We start from the raw sequence: 21,900 nt of genomic DNA, 5'->3' as shown, positions 1-21,900 counted from the left end.
TACGTTGAGCCATCCTTGCATCCCAAGAATAAATCTCAACTGATTGTGGCATATGATCCTTTTAATATGTTGTTCAACCGGGTTTGCTGGTATTTTGCTGAGGGGCACCACAGTATCATGAGACTTATCTCTGGAAGCTTGACGAAATTCTGACAATAAATATTATAGACAAATTACCTGGTGCTTCTGCCAGGAGGAGGACAAAAGAAACCATTTTTTAAATACAACAGAGTATCCTGTTCTTCTTAACAAAACTTACACTCAGGAAGAACTAGTTAATCAGACTTAGCCTGCTGAGATCCTATCAGAACTGAACCTGACCTGGTAAGAGGTGAACACCTAACTTCCGCCAGCTCTAGCCCTCCATGTGAGAGAAGCCTACCCATCTTCTCCCACCTACAATAGACAAAAGAATCCAAGAAACAATTGTGAATCCCACAGTCCAGAGGCATAGTCTTATAAAAAGATTAAGTCCTACAACGGGGATGGAACTAGAGAGTATTATGCTTAGCGAAATAAATCAATTGGAGAAAGACAACTATCAAATGATCTCCCTGATATGAGGAAGTGGAGATGCAACGTGGGAGGCTTGGGGGGTAGAAAAATAATAAATGAAACAAGATGGGATTGGAAGGGAGACAAACCATAAGAGACTCTTGAAACAAGAGATTCACAAAACAAACTGAAGATTGCTGGGGGTCGGGGGGTTGGGAGAGGGTGGTGGGGTTGTGGACATTGGGAAGGGTATGTACTATGGTGAGTGCTGTGAAGTGTGGAAACCTGGCGATTCACAGACCTGTACCCCTGGGGCTAATAATACATTATATGTTTATTAAAATAAAATGAAAAGATTAAGTCATAATCATAGAACGATAGAATGCTTCCCCTCGGCCCACACCTCACTACCATATTACTAAAAGTCTAGTAAAGCAATTCCTTTTACCCAGCACACGATGCCTGGCTACCAAGAAAAACTTACATATTTTATGTTCTTTTTGTGGAATCTTAAAAAGATGAACTCATGGAAAGAGAGAGGAGATTGGTAGTTGCCCAGGACTGGAGTCGGTGGTGGGCTTGGGGGCAATGAGGAGATATCCATCAAAAGGAATAAATTTCAGTTATAAGGTGAGTATGTTCTAGGTATCTAATATACAGCATGCTGACTACAATAATACTGTATTGTATACATGAAATTTGCTAAAACAGTATCTTAAATGTTCTCACCACAAAAAAAAATGGTAATTACATGAGGTGATGGATGTGTTAACTAACTGTATTCTGATAATCGTTTCCCAATGAATATATATATATAGAATCATCACATTGTACACTATAAATTTACACAATGTTGTATGTCAATTACATCTCAATAAAGCTGGGAAAAATTACAAGACATACAACAAAAGAAAGAGAGAAAACACAATTTGAAGAGACAGAGTAAGCATCAAAACCAGACTTGACAGGGATATTGGAATATCAAACCCAGACTTTAAAACAGCTGTTATTAATATTATAAGGACTCTAACTGATATAGTAGATAGCATGCCAGAACAGATGGGTAAAGTAAACAGAGACAGGGAATAACTAGAAAGAACCAAAAATAAATGCTACTGATGAAAAAACTATAATGGAAATGAAGAATGCTTTTGATCAATGCTTTTTGGTAGACCAAAAACAGTATCTCTGAGCTAGAGGATAACTTGAAAGCTAATAAAGGAATACTTTTAAAAAAATATCGGCCTACGGGGGCACCTGGGTGGCTCAGTCGGTTAAGCTTCTGCCTTCAGCTCTCAGGTCATGATCCCAGGGTCCTGGGATCAAGCACTTCAGCTCAGTGGGAAGCCTGCCTCTTTCTCTCCCACTCCCCTCTGCTTGTTCTCTCTTTCTCTCTCTCTGCCAAGTAAATAAATAAATTATTTAAAAATAAATTAATTAATCAATTAATTTAGTTAATAAATTTAATTTAAAATAAAATAATTTATTAAAAATAAATTTATTAATAAATTAATATTAATACATAAAATATTTTTAAATAAATTAATTAAATTTAAAAATTTAAACTCTGCCTACAAATCTGATAACCTAGATGAAGCTGACAAATTTCTTTAAAGACACCATGCGCTAAAACTCCCATAAGAAGAAATGAACCAAAAAAGGTAGAGGAGGACATCAGCAAGATAGTGAACTAGGAAGTCTCAATGTGCATCTCTCCCCCAACAACAACAACAACATTTTTAATAAAATAACTGAGAGGCACCTGGGTGGCTCAGTGGGTTAAAGCCTCTGCCTTCTGTTCAGGTCATGATTCCAGGGTCCAAGGATCCAGCCCCACATCGGGCTCTCTGCTCAGCAGAGAGCCTGCTTCCTCCTCTCTCTCTGCCTGCCTCTCTGCCTATTTGTGATCCCTGTCTGTCAAATAAATAAATAAAATCTTAAAAAAAAAAAAAACTAACTGAGATAAGTCAGTTGGAGAAAGACAAGTGCCATATGATTTCATTCATATGTGGAATTTAAGAAACAAAACAAAGGAAAAAAGAGACAAACAAAAGACAGATTTTTAACTATAGAGAACAAACTGGTGGTTCCCAGAAGGTTGGTGGGTGGGGGATGGGTGACATGATTCGTAAAAGGGAGCTAAGAGCACACTTATCATGATGTGCACTGAGTAATGTATAAGATTGTACATCTGAATGTATATTAATCACCTGAAACTAATACAATTCTGTATGTTAATTATACTGGAACTAAAATTTTTCTTTATTTTAATAAATAAAATGAGGAAAAATATAAATAAATAAATGTCCCCAAAAATAGCTCAGAGAAAGCTCTGGACTTTAAAAAGCAGCCAAAGGCCTGGAGACCTCAAAAGTTGAAAAGAGCCACATTGAAGACTATGGGAAGTGCATTAACCTGTATCTTCCCATTCGCCAGTCAAGGGCAGCTTGGAACCACAAGGGATCCCCTAAGAGGAGTGTCATTGCAGGGGGGAGAAAGACAGCAGGAGAACCCCGGAGAGCCTCACTGCTGTGGACACGTGCAGGCTTTGCTACCCAGGTATTTCACAGTCTGCTGCAGTGCTGCTCCCAGCTGGTGGAACGGCCTGAGTCCCCGCCACTGTGTCTACTTCCACATGCTGGGGCTGTCACTTGGGGTGAGGCTTGCTCCCAGAAGTCCCAGTTGCCACTGTGCCCCACTCTCCGGGATCAAAATACCACAGCCCCTCAGACAGGAGCAGCCTCTGGCCTGCACCCACCCACTGGATCTCAGGTTGCAGCTCTGAACTGTCATTCTGAGGACTGGCCAGCTGTTGCCCTTGAGTCCTTTCCCCTGGGTCCCGGGTCATGGCTCCGACTCATCATTGCCACTGTTCCCCTGAGCTCCATGATGCACTCAGGTTGCCGCCCTGACAGGTCATCACCTAGGAGCAATGCCACTGCCCTGAGCCTGCAGAACCCCAGGTGACGACTCTGGACCATCACTGCCTGAGAGCACTGCCAGCACTGAGCCCAACTCCTCAGGTCCCTGCTCATGGCCCTGACTCCTTATTGCTGGCTGGGGCCAGAGTCCCAGGACATGGCTCTGAACTGTCCTTGCCTTCCTGTGTGGCCACTGCTGCGCCCTACCCACGTGTCGACTCATGGTTTTGAACTGTTACCGCTCTGATTCCAGGTCCCCAAACATGGCTTTAGTGAACCACCTATACCATCAGAGCATACTGCCGCTGACTCATGACTACCCCTTGGGGCCAGATTTGAGACTTTGACCTACCATCCCCAGGCTGTGCTGCCAGGGTACTCTACCCCCTAGGTCCAAGCCATGACTACAGCTCGTCAGGCCCGGGCCAATGCTGCTGCCTTCCCCCCAGCCCCACCAGCCGAAACCACTTCACCCTGCAGATAAAAGAAGAGCAGGAGAACCCAAGAAGCCTTCACCTCTGAGGACCCCAGCAACATTACTTACCAAGGCCACCTGCATGACCTCTGCAATGTCAGCCCCAGGAGATTTCCGCTATCTGTCCAACAGCAAATGCCACTGGTGAAGCCACCACCATGCCCTCCCAGGAGCCAGAGACACTGCATCCCACCAGCACCCACAGAACCACCTCCGGGTGGAAGTTTTTCCCCACAGAAACCAGTCTGAAAAGACCGAAGGACATGACTGTGCAGAGCCATCAATGCAAAACCAGCAGAGACACGAAATGCAAGGAAACATGATGCCACCACATCACCGTAATTGTCAAGTAACTGACCCCAAAGAAATGGAGAGCTTTAAGTTATCTGAAATTTTTTTTTGTTAATAATTATTTTAATTAACTCCATGAGATTCAAGAGAACACAACTCAGTGAACTCAGGGAAACAATAACATGGTTTGGCGGGACCCTCGTGCACCCTTGGTGGCAATATAAACTGGCCCGCCACTGCAGGGGGACAGGACAGATGGGGCGTAAGGATCCACGTCTGAAACTAATAGATGCATAAGTCCTGGCGAACTAATAGAGTACAGAGACCACAGACAACACAGCTCCACTGCAAACACTCAGCTTGCTAAGAGATTCCATTTCAGCTGCTCCCACCACTAGAGGAAATGCCAATGATGTGACGTGATGAGGTATGAGCTAATGTGACAACGCAGTCACACCGCAGTATAAATGTATCAACTCCATGTGTTGTACACTTAAACTTACACGTTACATGTCAATTTTATCTCAATTTTTAAAATTATCCTTATTTTCTATTTTCTCCTTTCTTTTGAAGTGATCGTTTCTAGACTATGTTGGTGTATAGCAGGGTGTGTGTGGTTCTACTTTTGTACAACAAAAATATCCTTGAAAAAATATTACTTCATTGTGTTATCAAATTGCATTCTGCTCCATTGTACAACTTTTCAGCCTTTCGCTTTCTCTTTTTTGCACTGGAAGGTGTTAGAATGAGGTCAGGACACACAGATCTAATTCATAGCTTATATCTGCAAACACACCAGTGTCACACTACTACAAACAGCCATGCAATGGATATCCTTCATAGCATGTCTAGGTACCTATTAGACACTAAAACACAAGGGTCAGACTATTCCAACCCCAGTATTTATCATCGAAGTACAACCAGCATAAGTTATTGTGCCTAATATGAACTGTACGTTCATTAATTATCTGGAAATCAAAACAGACACACGTGTGTGTGCATACACACCCACATATTAGTGGTACAAATGTGTCTGAAAAGGTTCTATATAACAATTTGACAACATTGATACCATGCCATTAGTTTTATTTTTAAATCATTTCCCAGGATGATTCTGTTTCCCTTATGTGATTCTCAGGATTTGTCAGAGATGGGAGCTCTTAGGATCACTAGTCACCTTCCCAGATTTGCAACATACATGTAGAAGGAGTTCTACAGGTTATGAAAATGGATCTGATATTTGCCAACTGAAATAATTTAAGTTTTGTATAGAGTGTGAGACAGCTGTCTCCTTGATTCTTTTCCATGAAGATGTCTAAGGTCTTCGAATACCATTTCTTGTAAAGCCTATACTTCTTCTTTTTTTAAATGAAACTGCCTTTGCTTTTTTTTTTTTTAAGATTTCATCTATTTATTTATTTGACAGAGTGAGGGAGAAAGAGAGAGAGAGGGAGGTAGAGAGAGAGAGAGAGAAAGAGAGAGCACAAGCTAGGTGAGGGGCAGAGGGATTTAGCAGGCTCTCCACTAAGCAGGGAGCCTGACACAGGACTTAATCCTATTCTAAGCATTCTTTGCAGAAAATGTGAAAAACATTCATAAATAAATAGTTTACCCTCCCAAGGAGATCTGTTGTTGAACGGCAGTATGGCTGGTGGGTTCTTACCCAGGCCTGGGGGGTGAGTCCCAACTCTCCCGCCAAACCGAAGGATGCTCTGACCTTCTTCCCCCAAGTCTAAGATCCAGCTAGATCATGAACCAGAAAATCCAGTTCCTGCTCCAGAGGCAAAACAGTGGCTTCTGGCACCCAAGTCTCTGCCTCACTTCAACAGGCGTTCACAGGAGGCACCTGACAACTCCAGGGACCTGGACCTGACCCAGAGCCAGAACTTGACACTTCTGGTCCCCAGCTCTCAGGCACAGCAGTGAGAGAGGGACAGGACTCCCTTGTTGAGTCCCCGTGCTACACTCCGCACACCGGCTGGATGGAGTGTTCTTGCAGAAGAAAGCCCCACAAGCCCCAGCCTGGAGTCTGACCCCAAACTTGCACCAGCTCCTGGCTGGACGCCTTTGTCGCAAGGGCACACACATGGATGCACGCACGTGGGAGTCTGAGAAGGGCGGCGGGGACCTCAAGGGAGCAGGTGCCTTTTGATAGCCCTGCAGGGAGCAGGATCCACCGCTCAAGGCTGAATTGAGAGGTTCCTCTGAGCTGGTCCACAGGGACATCCACCCACCCAGACCCGACTCCTGGCACCCTCCTTGGCCTGGGGAAGTCCTGTCCACAGGGAAATACAAGCTCCATACATACTACCTGGGTTTTTCCAAACCTCTGACAAAGAAGAAAAATAAAAGTACAAATTTGAACTGCAAAATGCAAAATACATTACTCTATTCTACTACTCATACTCTATATGCTCTACGCATAAAGAGGATGTTTCCAATGACTTTATGGCAATAAATTTGAAAATTCAGGTGAGATGGATATTGAGGGGGAAATTTAACTTGCCAAAAATAGCTCAAGGAGAAATGGTTGTCCTATAATCATTTAAACATACAATTAGTAGACCAAACTCTCCTGATAAAGAAAACATCAGACCAAACTGATTCATTAGGAAATTCATTTAATAAAGGGATAAATTTTTACACAAGATTTTAAATGATGAGTGGTGGCCTACATAAATCATTCCAGAGCTATCTTAACATGATCCAAACCCCTAAAGATAGTGTCACTAAAGAAAATTAGAGGCCTTCTCCTTCATGAACAGATGTCATGATCTTACAAAAAATATTAGCAACCAAAACAAATTAGCATCTTTAATCCAGAAATACATAAGGATACCTCATAACCTAACTGGGTTATTCCAAGAACACAAACATTCTTTTTTTTTTTTTAAAGATTTATTTATTTATTTGATAGACAGAAATCACAAGGAGGCAGAGAGGCAGGCAGAGAGAGGAGGAAGCAGGCTCCCTGCTGAGCAGAGAGCCAGATGCGGGACTCGATCCCAGGACCCTGGGATCATGACCTGAGCTGAAGGCAGAGGCCTCAACCCACTGAGCCACCCAGGCGTCCCAAACATTCTTTTAATATAAGAAAAATCTATCTAAATCCCTACATGAACAGGTTACAGGATTAGAAACTATATTGTGGTAATCAATGAAAAAAGGGAATTGAAATTTTCAAAATCTGTACAGGAGGAAATAAACTGAGCCAATCAGAAGTAAATGGATTCCTTTGGCAGAAACTGATAATACATAATATAGTAAATATCATACTGAGTGTGAAATGGGAAATGTAGACAATGACGCTACCCCTGGCTGTAACTCAGTATATATAGGCTATGCATCATAATATAAAAGGTATTTTCCTCCTCGCCTATTGCAACTCTCCATGATTCAGTGAATATAAACCTAGCCCATGTTTTTGTTCTTGCTGCTTATATGTGTACCCAAGAATAACCAATGCTATTTATTGATGAAGCTCTTATTTCATTTTTATAAACATCATGCTATAAAAATTAGGCAACTTGATTTTTCACTGAACATTGTATACCAGAACTCTCAACTAGACAGTTCTGGTCTATTATTTTGAATTGTGCAGGATTATTACTTTATGTGATATTTATTCGGGGGCTATGTTGTGTAAGTACATGCAAGTTTCTTTAAAGGATACATCCTGTAGCAGACTTGCCAAACATCTACAACTTCAATAGGAATATTAACTAGGAATATTTCCTAGTGGCTGTGCAAAGTGACTATGCAAATCATACTCATCACAGCTGCTAATTCCCCACCTACTCTCAGTCTGATCTGTAGTAACAGATGGGAGATATTTGCAAAATGAAATAGATCTGCATGTCGGATTGCCTTGAAAAAGACGTAGGAGACATGCTTTATTCTGCAATTAATAGGACAGGATTTGGGTTAAAAATCTAAAATACGTTAAAACACATTACACAGTGTAGGGGAAAGCATAGGAGACTGACAGCAAATGCTCCAAAATGTTTGAGAAATGATTCTGTACCCTAATGCTCAAAATTATGAAAAACATTTCAAAGTTGGAAGTTCACAGAGACCAGGCTAGTCCTCAAAAACACTGGTTTAACAACACAGCTTTTAAATGCTCAACTGGGTACTCTCAGATCTTGTGAGATCTTGTTGGTGCCCATCCACACTCTAAATCAATTCCCAGGCAGCAACTCTCAGCCAAGAGGACCGGTGAGGGCTGCCTGCCAGCTAGGGTACAGGATCACCCTGGGGCTCTTCAGAGCTCTGCTTCCAGTGCCTCCCTCAATTGGTCTCACCTGAGGGGCTGCCTCCTCGTTGACCAAGCTGACATTGTTGGGATGGCCTTTGTAGTCAGGGCTCCAGCGAAGACATGTGGCTGCTGCCCTGCTTCTGTGAGTAGAGAGATGTGCTGCAGCAGCCTTGCAGGCTAACCCAACGGCAACCTCCACTCCCACAACCCTCCCCGCCCCAGCAAAGTGCAGGGGAGGGTTCTTTGTATCCTCATAATTCTTGAAGGCTATCTTGTCTCTGAGGTGGGGGGAGGGAACGATATCTAGGGCAGATGCTGTGTTAAAAGCCTCTTTTTACTGAAGCCCAAACTGTTGCTCATTGACACCTGTGTTCTCCCTGTTGGCTGGTTTTCTACTCCAGACTCTAGTCCAGCTTTTCTCCAAGGCACTATGAACTGCACAGCCAGGGGCTGAGCCCTGGGGGACACTGCCGCCCTACTAGGAGGACCATCAAGCTCATGGAGCTACCCTGAACACAGGGCTTAGGCTCAGGCTCTAGAGAGGCCTTTGCCTTGGGCTGCTGTGTGGATGGATGACCACGGGATGATGACCTATGGCTGTTCTTTTCTGAAGCTTAGAACCATTTTCTGGAGCCACATCCTTGGTCCCAGTGGTGGACCTTTGCAGACCCATCAGCCCAAAGCTGCTGCCTTCTCCTGCTCACTGTGTGTTAGCAGAGACCTGACCACTACTGGTTTGAAAACCTCCGCCCTGCTGTTGTGACTGAAGGAAGGGCACCTGCTGCCCTGAATCCCCAGGATTCAGATGCATAATCAGCTGATCCTGGAACACAATGTGTCTTGATTCCTCTGAAGCCAAGGCTGCTGTAGAGGATAGCAAGTAGCCATTCTGCTGCTGACCTTGATACAGTGGGTAAGGACAGCAGGCCTGCTGCTGCTGCCACCTCTCCTCTTGCTGACTATGAACTTGTGGCAGAATGGAGGCCCTCGAGTTCCAGCTCTGCCCAGTGCTGGGCTCATGCTTCTCAAAATACTGCATGGAAGCAGAAGGTTGAAGACAGATCACTGATCCGTAGCTGTAAGATGAAAAATTGGGATACAATCTGCTCCCTGTGTCATCCGGATACTCCGAAGCACAGCTCAGTTCTTTTTTAATGCCTGGGACCCCAGTGTCCCCCGAACCATCTTGTTGACTGGGAACCCATTGTGTCTCAGGAGAGAAATAGTCCGTGCCTCCTAGAAGAGCCTTCAGGGTAGAGGAGCAGGTCTGCTCCAGGGCCCCGATGGGAGACTCTGCCTGGGGGTTCTGGAGGCTTCCATGTGAATGACCCTGGATAGGGAATGCATGCAGTTTCCTAGCAGCGGATATTCTCTGTCTCTCTTTCAGAGGCAGGCGGGCTCTTCTGTTCTGGAACCAGTTCTAAAGAGAAAAGAAACTCATGATTTATCAGGTTGGCTTATCCGGTATCATTGCATGGTGCATTTCCATAAGGTGGGAGAGATCATAGTTCGGCCTCATCTCAGTGTCTCGTCAGTGACTCTCCTCCTGACCTTAAGTGAGAGGTAGGAAATAAAGGCCTTCTTTCCTGGGCTGCACTTGTGGTGATGAAGCCATGCAGCATAGTTCCAAATGCCCAACCACCTCACTCCTGTCCATGCAAACCTTTCCAAATCCGCCCCCAACCTGTTGGCAGCCTCCTCTGCCTTTAGACAGAACTCACTCCCAGCTGTTCCCCAAGCACACTGAATTTTCCCCACACCACAAGTGTTTTGGGTTTTTTTTTTGGTTTTTTGGTTTTGCTTTTCAAGTAGGCTCCATGCCCAGGGGTGGAGCCCCATGTGCAACTCAAACTCTGGACTCTGAGATCAAGACCTGAGCTGAGACCAAGAGTCGAATGCTTAACCAAGCCACCCAAGTGCTGCCCCCATACAACTTACTTTTACTCAAGCTGCCACACCAGAATGAACTCATGATTCCACATGTTCTAAATCGTGTTTCGAAATTTGTTTTCTGAGGCTACACATAGGCAAGAGCTTGTCTCATAACTTGACTGTGTATTTGATGTGACCTTATGTATTCTACTTAGGACTTCCAGTCTCCCTTTTTTTTTCCTCCCTAAAGTAAGTTATACACACCAACCATCATCCCTAGGACTTTGTGGGGGTGGGTTGGAAATGATGCAATGCTTTCTGAGACCATCCATTCTAATAAGCCATGGTTGTGGTAGGTCAGTTAGTCCTGTAGCATGGGTAACAGTGTCTGAGGGGGGCCTTTGGCCATTTGCACACTCCGGAATCCCTTCTGTCTCCAAGTTCAGGAATGCTTGAGGCCATTAGTAGCACTGAAGCTGGAAGGATCTCCGATTCACTCGTGATGATTGCTTAAAACAAAACTCTATGCGCAGTGAATCTGACACCTCCAAACACTCATTCTGGCAACTGCCCAACATTGATAATTTTACAGAAAGCAGAGTTGCAAGAGTCAGTTTGTCAGATGTCATAGGGCCAATTAGAAGATCATCTCATGAAGACTCAACCAAAAAGCAAGTGTGCTCACTTCCTCTAATGTAACAGCTTCCTAAGATCCTCCCCCAAGCCATGTTTGCTTCCAGATCACATCACAGACATTTCTCTCTAAGCATGTGCATCCAATTCTAATTTGAACACTCATGTGTGAACTTCCTATTATGAATCCTCTTATAAAACTATCCCTCAGCCAAGTATGGACAATGAATACATTTTTAAAATAAAGATTAAAAAGCAGTTTGAGGGCACCTGGGTGACTCAGTGAGTTAAAGCCTCTGCCCTATGATTTCAGGGTCCTGGGATAGATCCCCACATCGGGCTCTCTGCTCGGCAGGGAGCCTGTTTCCTCCTCTCTCTCTGCCTGCCTCTCTGACTACTTGTGATCTCTGTCAAATAAATAAATAAAATCTTTTAAAAAAACCAAAAAGATAGTTTGAACTTGAGAAACCCAAGTCATGGATCCAGAAATGTAAAGAAAACACAATATTAAAAAAAAAAAAAAGAAAGAAAAGAGGAAAACACGGCCTAAGAATGTTTATGTATCTGACCACCCGGTTCTTTCCTGGTTATTACTTATTCAGATTTTCTACTTATTTGTATGGAATCGCTGGTTTGTATTTTCCTCACAATGTTTCTAGTTCATGAAACTTTTACAGTTGAACATCATTACTCCATTATATTTGCCTGTACTTTGTATCCTTCAAAGCTACTTAGGTCTTCCTGTTGTCGAGCAACCAATCAATCAAGTGATTTATGGACAATAACGGAAGAGAAATATGATAATTGTGTGTATAAAAATATCACAATTCTAATAATCTCATACAGCTGATGATTCACCAATGGTTTCCAAAATTGTAGCTGAGATTTGGTTCATGATGGGGCACATGGCAGGCTCAGTCAGATGAGCACGTGACTCTTGAGGTTTGAGCCCCATGTTGGGTGTAGAGCCTACTTAAATAAATAAAACTTATAAAGGATATTGGCTCATGCAACAAATAGTTGTGAAGCAACCACTAAAGCTGTGAGGTATTGTGCCAGTTGGGGGGACCCTATCAAGTCCTTTCTCCTGCACTTCAGACCTGTATGTCCCAACTGTTCACTTCCCATCTCTGGAGGTTTAATTGGCAAACCAAACATCGTGTGCCCATAGTGAAACTCCTAGTGCTTCTGTCTGTCATAAAACCTCCATTCCTGGGCCCTCCCTATATTAAATGCAACTTCAATCTTCAATTTGCTTAAGCCAACATTTTGGAGCCCTCTTTATTGCATACGCTATGAGACAGAATGCAGAGCTCTCTTAGCAAACAATCATGAATCTTTCCATCTTGTCTGTACTACAACCAATGGCCTGGTCCAAACCACCATTGTCCTCCTGATTTGAGATGATTGCAATATGTTCTTGACTGGTTTCTGCTTCCAAACTTGCCTCACCAGTGTCAGATTTTTCCAGGAAACAGAGAACATATTCATACCCACACTGAGATGAACAAGAAAAGTGACCCAAATGTCAATACTTTGTCCCATGTGTTGAAATACTATTAAGCTTTTTCTTAATTTCTTGCATTCCCCATATTGTCTACAAAAACTTTGAAAATTTTACTTACATCAATCGCATATATTTGACAACACAGTTGTTCAGCCAGTTTTTTTCGAATGATAAAATCAGGGTAAGGAGTTTCTTCAAATACGTGATTAAGTAGGCACAATTCATCCTTAGTGAATTTACGTCTTGGTTTTCTGTTTATTCTTCTCCCTGTTGTTTCTTTTACTTTGTTATGATCTACGTTCGGGAATCCTGAAAAGCCTATAAATGGAAAAACAAAAGCATTGGGGGAATACTGATGGTATCTAGAGGGGGAAAAAAGGATCATTCACTGACTAACGATTCATAAAATAAAATTTTTAGAAAGTAAAGCCGCCCCTCATACCTATCTATAAGATTGCTAATGAGTTAAATGCTTATCTTTGAGCCAGGATATGGAAGAGTTTCTTTAGTCCAAGAGTCACACACTAGGGGAAAAGATAGATGAGAAAATGTTCAGCCTCATTAGTAACTGAAGAAATACAAAATAAGTCAGCTCACACCCATGCAATAATGGGTGTGATATAATAATCTACCCACAAAGTAGATGTATGGGGGTGGGGTGGGGGAAGGAAAACAAAGATTAAATAGGAAATCTGCATTTCTATGTTGGTACACTTCGTTGAAAACTGTTCAGAGACATGGAGGACATTATAAAATGATAAAGGGTCAATTCACCAAGGAGCTAAAACAATTTTCAATATTTATGAACCAAACCTCAGAACTTCCAAATATATGTAGTGACCATTGACAAAAATTGAAGGAAGAAACAGGAAACACGATAACAACAGACTTCGATGTCCCAGTTTCGATAACGGATAAAACAACCAAACAAAAGGACAACAAAGAAACAGGGGTCTTGAACACCACTATAAGCTAGTGGGACATGACAATCCAGAACACTCTATCTAACAGCAGAACATACGTCCTTCTCAAGCACACAAATAGCATTCTCTGGACCATAATGTCAGACAACAAAATAAGTCTTAAATTCAGTAACATTGGAATCACACTCCTCCCCACTCCCAATCATAATGGAATGAAACTAGAAATCAATCTCAGAACGTAAACTGGAAAACCCACAAATCTGAAAACTAATCAATAAATTCAAACAACCAAAGGGTTAAAGAAGCCACAGTGAAATGAGAAAATACCTTAAGACAAATGAAAAATGTAACACCAAAATGTATGGGATGCAATGATAGCATTGCTAAAAGAGAAGTTTACAGTTCTAAACAAGCACATTTAAAAAGATCTGAAATGAACAATCTAGCTTTATACCTCAAGAGACTAGAAGAACTGAACCCAAACTCAGAAGATAAAGGATCTAATGAAGATGAGAGCAGAGATAATGAAATAGAAAAAAAAAAATTGAAAAGCAACAAAACAGTTGTTTTTCTTTCGAAAGGATCAACAAAGTTGATAAATGTTTCCCTAGATTAACCAAGGAAAAAAAATAAACTCAGAAATGAGGCCACTACAATCAATGTCATGAAAATAAAAATGTCTGTAAGAGAATACCATGAATAAATGTTTACACCAACAAATTGGATAACCTAGAAGACATGGATAGACTTCTGGAAACACAACTTACTGAGACTGAGAAACACTGCTGAAGCAAATGAAACAAGATACAACAAATAAACAGGTATATCTATGTTCATGGATTGGACACCTAACTACTGGTAAAATGTCTGTACTATCCAAAGTGATTTTTTTAAAAGGTTTTATGTATTTATTTGATAGAGAACACAAGAGCACCAGCAAGGGGGAGTGGCAGAGGGAGAAGCAGGCTCCCCACTGAGCAGAGAGCCCTATTTGGGGCTCGATCCCAGGACCCTGGGAATCATGACCCAAGCTAAAGGCAGATGCTTACCCGACAGAACCTTCCAGGTGCTCCTATCCAAAGTGGATTTACAGATTCAAAGCATCAACCCCTCTCCAATAGTATTTTTTTTTGTGGAAATAGAAAAATTCATTCTAAGATTCATTTGGAATCTCAGACCCTGAATAGCCAAAACAGCCTTGAAAAAGAGCAATTTGGAGATCTCACACCTTCTGATTTCAGAATTTACCACGAAGCTAGAGTAATAAGAAGTGTGGTACAGACATAAAGATGGAGAGGTAGACCAGTGGAATCGAATAGAGAGCCCAAAAATAAACCTCACATATATGGTGAAACAGTTTTTGACAAGGGTGCCCAGACCATTCAAGGGGAAGGGATAGTCTCCTCAACAAATGGGGCTGGGAAATTGGATATCCACCTGCCAAAAAAATTGAACTTGGGACTCTTACCTTACATCATATACAAACATTCAAAAACAGATCAAGCACCCCAACAGAACTAAAATAGAAAACTCCTAGGAGAAAACAGGGGCAAAATCTCATGACATTGGATTTGGCAATCATTTGTTAGGACATCAGAAGCACAGGCAACAAGAGGAAAAAAAAATCAGACTCCATCAAAAATTTAAATTATGTATCAAAAGATAGTCAACAGATTGAAAAGATAACCTAAGGAATGGGAGGAAATATCTGCAGATCATATCTAATAAAGGGTTAATATCCAGCATACATAAATAACTCCTACAACTCAAGATTAAAACAAATGTGATTTAAAAGGGCAAAGGACTTGAATAAATATTTCTTCAAAGATACACAAATGGCTACAGGCATATGAAAAGATGTTTAATTTTACTAATCACTAGAGAAGCACAAATCAAACCCTTAAAAGAAAACTTTCATCATAGTTTGTCTCTGCCCAACATGTGTCTTTCATTTTTTTAAAGGATTTATTTATTTAAGAGAGAGTGTGTGCTGAGTGAGCAGGGGGAGGGCAGAGGGAATGGGAGACAAGTAGACTCCCCACTGAGCAGGGAGCCCAAGGCAGGGCTGGTTCTCAGGACTCTGAGGTCATGACCTGAGCCAAACTCAAGAGCCAGAGGCTTAAACAACTGAGCCAGCCAGGCGCCCCACAATATGTGCCCTTTAAACTGTTGAGCACAGTTTCTACTTTCTACCAGACCCAGTTTATGCTTCTGAATTCCTGAACTCACCAGAAAGTTCTTTTTCTTCCTTCTCACCTTCATTGTTTCTTTCCCAGGTGAAAACATGGCACATGTATGGAACTAGAGGGTATTATGCTCAGTGAAATAAGTCAATCAGAGGGGCGCCTGGGTGGCTCAGTGGGTTAAAGCCTCTGCCTTCAGTTCGGGTCCTTAACCCCGGGGTCCTGGGATCGAGCCCCATATCGGGTTCTCTGCTCAGCGGGGGGCCTGCTTCCTCCTCTCTCTCTGCCTCTCTCTCTCTCTGCCTGCCTCTCTGCCTACTTGTGCTCTGTCAAATAAATAAATAAAATCTTTAAAAAAAAATAAGTCAATCAGAGAAAGACAATTATCATATGATCTCCCTGATATGAGGAAGTGGAGATGCAATGTGGGGGGTTTGGGGATAGGAAAAGAATAAATGAAACAAGATGGGATCGGGAGGGAGAAAAACCATAAGAGACTCTTAATCTCACAAAACAAACTGAGGTTTGGGGTGGGGCGGGGGGAGTAGGGAGAGGGTGGTGGGGTTATGGACATTGGGGAGGGTATGTGCTATGGTGAGTGCTGTGAAGTGTGTAAACCTGGTGATTCACAGACCTGTACCCCTAGGGCTAATAATACATTGTATGTTAATAAAAAATTTTTTTTAAAAATTATAAAAAAAAAAAAAAGACCAAGGCTAATTCTCAGAGAAGCCCCTGGCATTTGGGATCAATGCTTTCTGAAAAAGGGACTCCTACCCTGCCTCATGGAAGCACTGTCTCCCACCTACAAGGTTGCCAGTGGCTCCCTCTAGTCAGAGAACAAAAAACTACCCCCACACATTTCCAAATACTTGAGGCCCTAGGGTACTCAAGTCCTTCCTAACTGCTCCTGGATGAGTTACTGGACCTCTTTTGTGTCCCCATACCTCCACGTCACAGGGCGTAAGCAGATCTATAGCATGGAGCCATGAAGAAAAAATTAGATGTACAATTCATCCAAAGCATTTTGAATAAATCCCGGCTCATATTAAGAACACCATAACTGTTGGCCCTTTTCTTCCAGAAACTCATATAGACTATAGGGGAATGGTGCAACCATGTTGAATTCCAGAACACCCATTACCCAGAGCCAAAGATGTTAACTGACTGGAAACAGGAGAGGAAGGAAGGCCACAACAGAGCATTCTGGAGGCTGATTCCTAGCCCTGAGTCTCCATCCCTATCAACACAGCAGATGTCAAAAAAGCCCCAGGCTTCCCTAACCTGGTCTGAAATAATCCCAAGAAGGCCTACAAAGGCCAGGGATGGCTTAAAGAGAAAAATTACCCTGGAATTTCCAAATCCAACCTTCTTCGTTAAGAGCCCCTCCCTGCTGTGCAAGTGAAGAGACAGATGCAGAGTCTGTCTGCGGGGAGGGCATCGTCCAGGGAGAACAACTCACAGCCCGCGTGTAACACGCAGACACTTCCACTTGTGGGAGTGAAGACTAGAGTGGCGGCTATAGGAAAAAAAAAATCCAGGGAACAAAGCAGGTCTTGAAAACACTATTAATGATGATAATTTTCTTCCTGTTTCCTGTGTTTCCTCAGAAGAGTATTAAAAGGAGGGCAGTACGGAGTGACCCCTGCAAAACCTGGAAGCTAATGAACCCCCAGCAATGTTGTTCATTTCCTCTGTGCTGAGCCCAATCCTACAAATCAACAGAAAGGGCCAGAAGGAATCAGGGAAAGAAGCCCCCATTTCTCGTTTTTCATAAAATCCATCTCTCTGGACCAAAACTTTCCTGGTTTTGGGTGACGATGAGCGTATCATTTCACCCCTTGAGATAGTGCAATTATTTGCTCCCGGTGTCATAATTCCTATTTAGGGTGCTAGGGAAGTTATTATGCACCTCTTTTACCTTGGGAAGTAACAGAAGTTGGAAGACAGTAAGGGTGTTGCCCAAGAGCATGAACAAAAAGAGGCAAAGGCTGAAGGTTGAATCTGGCTTTCACAGCAGACACATAGGCTGGGCTCCGCAAACCCCAGGGCCTCGGATGATAAGGAACAGGATGGATTCCCACATTAACCCGGTCCAAGTTAGCCTAAGCCCAACGGGCAATTTCCTTCATGGGAAATATAAACAAAATAGTTGAGCTCTGAAATTTTATTTAAATCTTTGATCCACGGCTGCTGGGAGGAGGAAGCTGGTGTAAAGTAAAAGGAAGCACTCTTTTTAAAATCTCCCATCACTTTCCTACCCCACTGCCCTTGAGACGAGTCAAGGATCTCCAGTTTGAGGGCTTGTTCGGAGCTACTAGCAGGGGAGCCCACCTACTGGTACAGCCTTCACCGAAGAAGGGTCCTCCTCCATCGGGGAAGGCTGACCCCTCCAAAGGAATGCGCAGCTTAGGGAGGGAGGCAGATGAGTGTTTAAGGGAGGAAGGGGCACAGGCCTGGCATCCAGATCAGCCAAGAATCAAGCCTGGTGATCAGTGGGGTAAGAGATGTCACAGCAGGATCACTCTCACATCTATAATCTTCCGCCTGAGCCTCTGGTGTGAGACTCCAAGTTCTGCAGGGTTTAGGAACACACGACACTAACAACGGACCAAGAGAGCACTCTGTTCCACGGCAAAATGGTACTCAGGGCCTTTGGTTAGGGAGACCATCTGGAGATGGCCAAGACTGGGGGCAGTGGATAGGGGTAGATCTGGTTTGAGGTTTGACCACATTCCCTACCCCCTGCCGCTCACCACCAATCTATTTAAAGACTTCCCAGCGTCTCTGAAAGGCAAATGGGCACATTCATTAAAAATAAAAACTCAGGGTCACCTGGGTGGCTCAGTTGGTTAAGTGACTGCCTTCGGCTCTGGTCATGATCCCAGAGTCCGAGCCTGCTTCTCCCTCTGACCCTCTCCCCTCTCATAGTCTCTGCTCTCTCTCCTCTCTCACATAAATAAATAAAATCTTTAAAAAAAAAATTAGCAAAAAATAGGGGCGCCTGGGTGGCTCAGTGGGTTAAGCTGCTGCCTTCGGCTCAGGTCATGATCTCAGGGTCCTGGGATTGAGTCCCGCATCAGGCTCTCTGCTCAGCAGGGAGCCTGCTTCCTCCTCTCTCTCTCTCTGCCTGCCTCTCTGCCTACTTGTGATCTCTCTCTGTCGAATAAATAAATAAAATCTTTAAAAAAAAAAATTAGCAAAAAATAAAAACTCAGTAAAAGTAGCAAGTAAGCAGACTTTTTTTGTATCATCACAGACCCTTAGAAGCAGGGCTCTGGAGTCCACCTACCTGTGCTCTGAGGCTGATGGCTCACGGGGCAGGGCTGAAGGCTACCTTCCTCCCAGGCCACACTCTGCATCTTTGGCTGCTCTCCTGACGCTGGGCTGAGGGCCATTTCTACAGCAGTTTCATGGAAGGCTCCACATCCTACCGGCACTGCAGCTGGGCCACCACAGCTTCGGGATCACTCTGATGCAGTTTTGCCTCTGAGACAGAGATGATGATGGGACCCGTGGACTCCTGGATCCACCAGTGGGTATCTGAGAGGCCTCTGACAGATGACTCACACGTCACTCACTAGAGTACCACGCAAAAGACACAAGGTACAGCTGAACAGAACACAGAGCCTTCTCGCCTCCTGTAAGTGTTCATCTAGAAAAAGAAATCAAAGTCAAGATCCCCATATTTTCTGAAGCTACTTTCTCAAAGAACAGGAAGGTCAATCAAGTCTCTCCTACATCCCAAGCTTGCAAAGTTCCCAATGATTTCTGAACTTCACAGAATATCAAATGCTTTCTTTGTGAAGTAGGAAAAACGAAAATCCTAGTGCCACTTCATTTTCTTCCAGGATAGCTCTTTGGACTTGGGCCATTTTTTAAACTCTTTATCCCATTAACTTTTCACCATACATGAAAATTAAGAGAGAAGAGTCTGAAGAACCCGGCGATCCCGTCACTCAACTCTGCGATCTAGCAACACGGCCTATCTCATCTCACGAAACTACCCCTTCCACTGGTCTCAACAGCCCCTCCTTATTCCGAAGTGAAGCCTAAACATACTGTTCCACCCTGAAATACTTCTGTATACCTAAAATATAAGAAATCTTTTTCCAAGACCAGTTCCTTATTGTCTGTTATTGATTAAGGTTGGGTCTTTTTTCCCTAAATCCCCCCCCCAAGTTTTGTTGAGATATAATTGACAAGAAATCCCTTTTATGTGACCAAAGTTTTATCTTTAAATAACCCAAGCATCTCAGAATGTCCCACACCCGAATCTAGCGCAGAGCACCACAGTCACATCAGTGACAGGAGCTGTCCCCAGCCTCTAGGCCTGCACTGTGAAAAAAGGAAAGCTCAAAGCCCCACAACACACTAGAACATCAGGAGGCTGCCTCCCCCCAGAGAAACTCACCACTGGGAGCCTCCTCCAGCCTCTAGTCGGGAGCCTTTCCGAATGATAAAGTGACTGGAGCGCCGGAGCCGCGCTAATAAACCCCTGAGGTGCCCACCCTAGACCCACCTTACAACACAGCCCCGCCCCGGACACGCCTCTTGATCACATCCCCAAATCGGCCTTTTCAAAACCTGATTTCCGTTCTTTAAAGCACCAACTGAAGCTAATTTTATTTAATCCCCATAATACCCTGACAAAATAGGCCTTATTCCACCCCCACCCCACACCCCCCCTCACCACCCCCCACTCCCCACCCCCGCTTAGACCTGAGGAACACTGGGGGCAAAGAGAAGTTTAGACCCCAGGGTGAGCCTCTGACAGTCAGGGGCAGTCTGACCTCTGACCTCTTGGTTGTCACTATCACCCAATTATGTGACAGAGTGCTGGCTACGTGAGGACAGAAGCTTCGTAGGGTTCACAGATGATCCACAGTGCTTGATCTAACCCTGACGAGGGCAAGATTGGAGACAGGAGAGACCAGAGATCAATGCTGAATAAGGATTACGGGCGTTAGAGCATTTGCTAGTTCCTCTTAATCCCAAGACAGTCCTTTGAGATAACAGAAACCTCCATTTTACAGATGAGGAAACTGCAGGCCACTGGCATTTTCTGCACAACTGTACAACTTTCCCAAATATATGGGAGAAAGTTTTTTATGATCTAGGTGTGGGCAACGCAAGGTCTGTTTGACAGCTGTTTCAGATTCTTCTGTCAAAATTCAGAGGGGCCCCCATGGACCCCTGTCTATTTAACCAATCTGCTATTTAAATTTACATGGCAGGCCCAAAGAACACAGATTTTTCATACATTAACTTAAATTGTAGAGCCCACTGTTTATAGATATTACTTATACCCAATATACATATGAGGAACCTGAAGCACAGAGAGGTCAAACTCTAAAAATAGGGAAATGCCTAGAGAAACATAAAGTAGATAATGGTAAGCGTTTTAATTGGGCACATTAAGGGGCGCGCAGTTGGCTCAGTCCATAGAACATGACACTCTCGATCTTAGGGTCATGAGTTCAAGCCTCACAATCAGCAGTTCTGCTCAGAGTTTAGTTAAAAAAAAAAAAAAAAAGGCATTAATTGGGTGTGTTAATGGCTGAGGTAGAACTGGAGCCCAATGTTTCTGACTTGATCCCAAAGTAGATCATGCCTCACCACCCAAAGCAAAGAAAGCATGAGAACCAACAGACCTGAAGGGCAGATGAAATCATGGGAGGTCATGTCAGCGAGTTATGGCTGTAGATTGGTCCTCTGCTGGCTTTGATAGCTCCCCCAGTCTGTTGGGGCAGTAAGCGGGTGCTCTGAGGTGGTTGAGGGGACTACGTGGGGAGCAGGAAGGGTTGAGGAGTCTGGAGACTATGAGAACAGAGCAAACCAAAATAAGGTTGTACCTAAACTGATTTTTCTGGACTTCTTATTTTATTTTTTTATTTTTTTTTTTATTCCCAGTAATTCATCAAGTTCAGTTCCACATTGTTTTTTGTTTTATATTTTTTCTCAGAACCTTGCATTCACAGGTGTCCCCTCCCTGAAGCTACTTCCCAGAAGCTTTTTTTTTTTTTTTTTTTAAGATTTTAGTTATTTGTTTGACAGAGAGATAGAGGGCACATGTAGGCAGATCAGCAGGTAGAGGGAAAGGGAGAAGCAGGCTCTTGGTCTAGCCCGGAGCCTGATATGCGGGTCAGTCCCAGGACCCCAGGATCATGACCCAAGCTGAAGGCAGCCGCTTGACCGACTTGGCCACCCAAAAGGGGTGGTGCCCCACCCCAAAAGCATTTTTACCAGACACCTTACTTCCTCATATGACTCCCCTTACATTCTTTCTCACCTCCAGTCCATCTGGCCTCTGCTCCCACTTTTTTTGGATGTCACTGGCAA

The 21,900-nt window shown here is 43.5% G+C and overlaps 1 protein-coding gene across 1 annotated transcript; it reads right to left on the bottom strand.

Annotated features, from left to right (window-relative positions):
- On the bottom strand, window positions 1–20,230 carry CPHXL (cytoplasmic polyadenylated homeobox like). Its single transcript, XM_004765302.3, has 6 exons — window positions 19,973–20,230; window positions 18,851–19,213; window positions 12,571–12,770; window positions 9,341–9,860; window positions 8,487–8,580; window positions 1–149 (listed from the first exon to the last, which is right to left on the bottom strand). Exons 2-6 carry the CDS (start codon window positions 18,954–18,956, stop codon window positions 125–127), a joined length of 945 nt encoding a protein of 314 aa, XP_004765359.1. The 5' UTR covers window positions 18,957–19,213; window positions 19,973–20,230; the 3' UTR covers window positions 1–124.
- Between the last annotated feature and the right edge of the window lie 1,670 nt (window positions 20,231–21,900).

Source organism: Mustela putorius, unplaced genomic scaffold (genome assembly GCF_011764305.1).
Source record: "Mustela putorius furo isolate JIRA1106 unplaced genomic scaffold, ASM1176430v1.1 tig00000698_pilon_pilon_pilon, whole genome shotgun sequence".
Lineage (NCBI taxonomy): Eukaryota > Metazoa > Chordata > Mammalia > Carnivora > Mustelidae > Mustela > Mustela putorius.
Note: the sequence above shows the minus strand (reverse complement) of the source record. Positions and strands in the feature narration are given on the sequence as shown.